The sequence below is a fragment of the Neomonachus schauinslandi genome, chromosome 1 (assembly GCF_002201575.2).
Source record: "Neomonachus schauinslandi chromosome 1, ASM220157v2, whole genome shotgun sequence".
In the NCBI taxonomy this organism is placed as follows: domain Eukaryota; kingdom Metazoa; phylum Chordata; class Mammalia; order Carnivora; family Phocidae; genus Neomonachus; species Neomonachus schauinslandi.
Window position 1 is genome coordinate 121,625,202 of NC_058403.1, and position 7,074 is coordinate 121,632,275.

General features: G+C 55.1%; 1 protein-coding gene across 1 annotated transcript; it reads right to left on the minus strand.

Moving 5' to 3' along the window:
- Nucleotides 1-393: 393 nt before the first annotated feature.
- Nucleotides 394-1,116, minus strand: SOX14 (SRY-box transcription factor 14). Its single transcript, XM_021678759.1, has one exon. It carries the CDS (start codon nucleotides 1,114-1,116, stop codon nucleotides 394-396), a length of 723 nt encoding a protein of 240 aa, XP_021534434.1.
- Nucleotides 1,117-7,074: the final 5,958 nt, after the last annotated feature.

Consider the following 7,074-nt stretch of genomic DNA (forward strand, 5'->3'; position numbering starts at 1 on the left):
AAAAATATATATGCATATTCTAGATATAATACCAGGATCTGGGAGTTCTGGAGTCCAAAGCCCATCAGAGGAGAGAGAAGGGGACATAAATAAAGCAAAACTGCCTACTTCTTTTGTCCAAAGGGGGTACAGTTGGAGATTTGTTTTGGGACAGTCAGGGTAGGGGCAGCTGTATAGCTGTCATATGTTCGCAAGTTTCTGGCACCTGTCTGCGCCTTGGGTCCGGGAGGATGCCCCTACCATCCCCCCGGAAGAGAGGCAGAGTCTGGGGTAGGGTAGCGGGCAGCGGCACAGCTGACCCGGAGGCATCTGCAGGCCCCCGCTAGGCGCAGAGGACAGGGTGCAGACCCCGCTTCCAGGTCGCCCTCCAGGTCTGGCGGGCTGGGCTGGGGGTTACATGGCCGTGGCATGGGCTGACGAATAAGGGTCTATGCCAGTCTTGGTCATGCCCGGGAAGAGGATGTAGGCGACGGGGGGCTGCAGGGTGGAGGCAGACCAGGCGGTACAGTTACAGGGCACCACGTAGCCGGGATTGGTGGGGGACGGGTGCGTGTGCGTGTGTTGGCTGGGGCAGCTCAGGCTGCCGAAGGCGCCGTTCTGGTAGCCCAGGGTGGAAGCGTAGGGCAGTGCGCCGGTGGCCAAGGTGTGGGGCACTTCACCCATCTTCTGGATGGCGCTTGAGCTAAACTGCGCGGGGTCCAGCAGGGAGTAGGGCGCCGAGGCTGGCGGCAAGAAGGCCCGGGCTTTCTCGGGCGCGCTCAGGAGGCCGTCGGAGGCCCCCACGGGCAGGCCGGCCGCCTTGAGCGGGTCCGTGTCGCCCAGGTAGGGCAGGGGGAAGACATACCTGTCCTTCTTAAGCAGGTTCTTGGGCTTGCGCCGTGGCCGGTACTTGTAGTCAGGGTGTTCCTTCATGTGCTGGGCGCGTAGCCTCTTGGCCTCATCGATGTACGGCCGCTTCTCTGCCTCGGACAGAAGCTTCCATTCGGCGCCTAAGCGTTTGCTGATCTCTGAGTTGTGCATCTTGGGGTTTTCCTGGGCCATCTTGCGCCGCTGGCCTCGGGACCATACCATGAAGGCGTTCATGGGTCGCTTGATGTGGTCTGAAGGTTTGGACATGGTCCCGGAGGCTAGGCGGGTGGGGGTGGGGAGTGTAGGGGCTCTGCAGGCAAGCCCGAGCGCGGTTGTCTGTCTGCCTGTTTGTCCGTCCTGAGCCGGTGCTCTGCGCTCCCCTCGCCTCCGCACCGCTGAGGGGAAGCCAGAGAGAAGCGCTAACCTCGCAAAGTTCAGCTGATCATGCCAGTCCCGGCACCCAGGCAGGCCCCGGGGGGGGCGAGTGAGGACAGGAGGGGCGGGGGAGGAGAGGGCAGCCGGCCGGGGGCTGCCGGCACCAGAGGCTGGGGCCCAAGTACCAGAGTCTCTGGGATTAAGTGGCCAGGTAATTTGCTGGCGAGGGCAGGAAGCTCCTCCTTCTCCCCCTCTCCACCTTCGCCTTCTCTGGTTCTCTTCTCTCCTGTGTCTACCGCTGTGGTTCCCTCCCCCCTCCCGTGGTTTTCCCGGAGCTGCCTTGCCTAGCACAGCACCTGGCTGAGAATGCAGGGAGGCTGGTGAACGGGAGCCAAAAGCGGCGAAGTTCAAAGGCGAGGTGGGCCCGGACAGCACGCACTCTGACATAAGCGCGGGGCGGTGACTCCCCAACCTGGGCGCCAATCAGCAGCAGAGAAGGCAAGGGGGCGCACCTGCCAACGCGCCCGGGGAGGAAAGAGAGAGCGCGACTAGTGGGGGCGGGGAGAGGTGTGAAGGAAAGATTGAGAGAGGGAGAGAACAGAGCGGCCAGCTCAGGACTGGGGACTTGGATTCCACGTTGTTTCTGGCACTGTCAACAAATAAAACTCTTCGTGCCTGTTTCCTTTCCCGGTCGTGCAAAGGAGAATTAGGCCTTCGAATACAAAGACCTAGGGAGGGGGCAGCAAAGCGAGTGAGCCGAGAGCGCGTGCTGATAAATAGGACAGCCTCGCCACGAAATGCAAGGACAGCACTTTCCCCCCTTGTCAAAGATCCTCGGTAAAGAAAAAGAATATATCAAACTCAGATTAAAAAGCGAAATAAACTTTTCTAGCCATACTCTTGGGGTCCTTTGGCGGCGTTCTCACGGGATGCCCCTGGGGCTCCGCCTCCACCCCTGCCCCAGGATGTGGCGCCTGGGCAAAGCGCTGGGTCCTGGGCTAGCACAGCGGTGCATTCCAAGCCGTTGCTGGAAGGCCTCGTGTCTGGCAGCGCAGTTTTCAAACCCTGGTGGGTGAGCTAGAAGAGCGCAGCGATCCGCTCTTCACTTTTGTGGAGAGGCTGGGGAATGGGATTTCCGTCGTGATTCCTATTTACGATATTATTGTTTAGTGTTTTTAAACCTCCAACTTTCCCCCTACATCTGTTCATACGGAAAGGACAGCCTGGAGGCCGGGCCTGCTCCCGGTGGGGCATGGGGGCTTTCCCGTTGCCCCTTCTGCAGATGCCCTAGAATGGAGTCTCAGGCTGTATCGGTACCCAGGGCCGATTTGTCCCTGGGCACCTCTTCCATCCAGGGAGAATTCGAGACTCGTTTCTTGCGTCAGATGAACATTCTTCGGGTAAAAAGGACGAAATAACACGCAGAACCAACCTGCGTGCCTGTTTCCTTTGAATAATTGCCTGCCCAATGTGAAATGCCCTTGGGGGAAATATTTATTAAATGGAAACCATTGTCCCAGGCCCAGCAGGACCTGCGTGTGTTCCAGGCTTATTGGCTTTTGCACCAGCCTCTCTCGGGAGGACGACCAGAAACGTATGGTTCAGCGTGCTTGGAGGGGTTGGTGGTGGGGGAGGCAAGCAGAAAAAGAGGAAGCAGGGAGAGAGGGGGCTTTCTTTAACATGTAGTCTATCAAGTTTGAGGCGAAGGCTTTGAGTCTCCTTCCTACAATTAGACCCGTGGCATTTCTCGTCCCTAGCGCGCTCTTCAGAGAGCCCATTTTGCAGATTAGGAAACTGAGGTTGAGAAAGGCTAAGTGATTTGCCAAATAACTCCAGTGGGAAGTGGTGATGCTACGTGTATGGGATTTGAAAACCCCTAATTTGTTTTCCACCCCACGCGGGCGCAGGTCTGAAGATTAGATGGTGCCGCAAGCCAGAGGTGCTGGCTATCGGAGCCATCGAAACCGGCCATGTAGATAAACCTCACGGCAAGACTGATCTTTACGCCTGCGCTTGTTTCACTTATGCTCTGGTTGGAGACCTGGCTTCCCTGACAATAGACCTCGCGCCAGGTGAGCCACCTCCGTGTGGGCTTGTGAGCAGGTGCACAGTTTTTACATTACTCTCAGCACCAGCCCCGGCCTTTATCCCGCCCTCTAACCCTGTTTTCTGCAAGAAGTTTCACTTAGCTTGGCGTACCAGGAAGTAGAGGTGTTTTTCAGCCCAGTCGGGGAGGGTTTCAAGAGTCTCAGGCAACCCCTACTCAGATCCGACTGGCCTGCGGACTAAGCGCTGCGCTCAGAACCTGCCAGGGATCGAGGTCTAAGAGCCAGGCAATTTGAGTTCCACTGGGCGATCTCTACAGATTGAGGAAAGAATGACAGAAATGCTCATATCTGCAGAGAGCTATAGCGTCTGGCGGAGACCCGCTAACTCTCACTCTGGAACCCTCGGGGGACACCAAACCCACACACAAAATTAATGGGCTGATGCAAACCAACCTCTAAGAAACTGCTCATGGAGGGGATCTGGCACAAGGTCGCAGACCCTTTCTTTCTTCGCAGCCTCTGAGCCAACTCATTCCAGTTGCCCCGAGGCAACTCGGGGCAAGCGTGCGCCCCTCTTCAGTTCCTTAAATTTCCTCTTCCACCTCCTGTCTGCGCTACTTTCTAAACATCTCACACTCCATGCTAGTTTGTAATCCAAGACTCTTGAGCGGATTAGTACAAAGGGGAAGCAATGGTGGGGTGGCAGTTTGTGGGCAGGGCCGGAGCCCCAGGCGCCAAATGACTGCACCGACCCTGGAGGGAGCCAGTATCCCCTTGCTCATCTTGGCCTTGAGACTTGAACTCCGCGCTGGGAGGGAACTCAGGGTTGAGGGCCGCGCCTTCCCAGCCTGGCATCCCAGCGTCTCTAGGCGAACCGCGCAGCCGCTGACAACCCTTACACAGTGCTGGTTGGCTACCCGTTTATTCAAGACTCAGTTCTGGGCCCCTCGAAGGAGTTCCCGGGATCCCGGAGTCTTTCCTGGTACTGTCTCCAACCCATGCCTCTTTCTTCTTTGAGCTGTCCCTCTAAGGTCGGCCTCCCTGCCAGGCCTAGACCACTGGGCAGACGTCCTGGAGAGTTGGCCCCTGGGGAGAGCCAGGGGATTTGGTCACCGCTGGAACAGGTCTTAGGACAAAGGTCGCCTAAACGTGCCTACTGCTTTATCCGAAACCTGAAGCTCGGGCCTCAGGCGGTCAGGCCACTCCCCAAAGCTGGAGACCTCCTTGAGGTGCGGCCTTTCCGCTTCCGCGTTTGCGGAAAGAATCCTCGCGCACCCTTAAGTACGTATGCGCACTTTTACGCAGCGCAATGACTCAAAGCACGCCGCGTGCTAGCCTAAGCCTTCTGTCTGGATACCTGAGCAATAGGGTTGCTGCCGGCAACTGTCCTCGTTCGTGTAGAAGTGAAGGAGGGACCTCGGAGGTCACAACCCTATATCCTTCTGGTCCCCCCTCCCCCCGACTCCACAAGGTCCTAGGTGCGCCTTTCTCTCTGGTTGCTCTGGGTCTTCTCAGGGAGCATCTCCGCTCTCCTTTCAACCAACTCTTTCAAGGCTTCACCTCCTCTGCAGAGCCCTTTTTGATTCCCGTGCTGGGCTAAGACCCCTTCTTATGCTCTCACTCTCACACCCGCTCCATCTCATGCCCCTTTCCCAGCCTCGCGTGGAGCCCTGTCGCAGCCCGTGGAGTCCACCAGACTTTGAGCTCCTTGAAGGCAGTGGCTGCATGTTTTATCTTTCAGTGCCCAGTGTCCGCACAACTCCGAGGGCAAAGAAGACGCTGGGTAGTTTCCTTCTGCTCCGGCTTAAAGTTTTACAACAGGCCTTTCCCAGCCTTGCAGCTGCGGGGTTAGATCCCAGGTGTAGCCTGGTAGAGTCAAGCGCGGAAGTCCCAGGCTCCCGGGCCCGCACCCACCTGCCTGGCCTCAGCGCTATGCCGCCCTCCAGCCACCACCTCCTCCTCTCTAGTGGGCAGAAGGTCTCAGCTCCGAGGCCTCCGGAACTGAGCGACAGCCGAGTGCGGAGAGGAATGCGGGCGCAAATGGTGACTTGGAGAACGCGGTTGTGGGGTGGAGGACGTGAGGGAAGCTTGCCGCTCGGCTCGCGCCTGGCATGTTTTCGGAAGAGGCCAGGAGAGTCACCCACGTTAGGATCTGCGGAGGGGCTGGGCACTCGCAGAACGCTAGTCCTGCCTGCTTACTGCGGCCCCGCCGGGATTCTGGAGAGGAACTGAGGAAGTTCCAATGTGGGTTTCGGGGACCCTCCGCGCCGCCCCAGCTCGCTGCGGGGAGTGTGAGCGCGAGGCACACTCAGGTGTTTACGAGAGTTAATCCAGCCCACCCATGAGCGTCGACAACCCAGGAGCCAATATTGAGGATAATAAATTGATCTTGGGAAATAATGCACCTTGGTTAAATTATAAACTAAAATTTTCTTATTACCAAAAATATTGTAATATTTGGTATCCCTGCTTTTTCTTTTTTCCTGTTTTCAGACTTTAGAGATATCCCATACCTCTAAAGTGCTCAAAAGGACGCAGGACTCTCTGGTCCTATTAGGACATTTTCTGATAATTGCTGTAGGATTTTCCCTCCAGAAGCCAGCCCAGTCCACTCGTCTTGAAATTTTTTAAAACTTCAAGTGTCCCTCGCAGCCAAGATGGCACAGGAGGGCCTGGCTTCCACAAAGAAACAATGAGAAAGCGAACTTAACCAGGCCCCAGATGCCTGGAGTGCCTGCAACATCACGTTTGCAACGCTCAGCTGGAAGAGCGTGCTTGATTGGGCTGAAGAAGGACACGTCGGTCTCAACCACAAGAGCGTGCCCAGGTAAGGGGACTTTTTGATACTTCAAACTGCCTTACCTTAGCAGGGGTCTGTTTGAAGCAGAGCTCATGTAATTCACCGACTTGGCGAAAATTAATAGAGGATTGCTAACATCTGCACACATATCCCAGAAAATGGGATGGGTATGAGCAGGGGTAGGGCTTTGAAATCTTTTTCTTCATTCATTCATTAAAAGGCTATTTATTGAGCACCTGCTATGTGCTAGGCACCGTGATGGGATACAGCAGTGAACAAGACCTGCAAAGGTCCTTCTCCCATGGAGCTTCCAGCCCAATGGAAGACAGACAAAAAATAAGAAATAAATCCTGGGGTGATTCCTGGTTCCAGCTACCAAGTAGTTGCATCACTTCAGGCAAGGTACTTAACCTGTGTCCTGGTCCTTCAGCTGTAGTAGGTATAATGGATTATTATCGGGACCTAATGAGTTATTACAATGAAAGCCCTTAAAACAGTGCTTGGCATGTAGAAACTGCTCAATAAAGGTCAGATTATATTATTTTATAATTAAATAAGTTATTTTCTGATAGTGTTCAGTGGCAAAAAGTGAATCAGGATGATGGGACAGGCTGAGGGAAGGAAGTCTCATTTACATTGGGTGGTCAGGAACCTGAACACAAGAATAAGCCAACTTGATAAAGAAAGGCGAGATAAAGTAGAAGAAGCAGGAAATCCCACTGCCTGAAGAAGAGTGCCTGAGGATGTAAGGGGCCACAGTGGCTGACACATGGCCATGACCCTGGGGAGAGTATAAGGTACTCTCAGGCTGGGTGAGGTTGGCAGTGTCCATATTATCCAGGGCCTTATAGGCTCCATAAGGAGTTTAGGTTTTATTCTAAGTGTACTGGGAAGTCACTGGAATGAGACACACCAAAATTATGTAACAATCCTAGAACCACACACACGACATACTGGTTATGAGACACTCTGTTTATGGAGGAATCTTACCTTAAATTATGG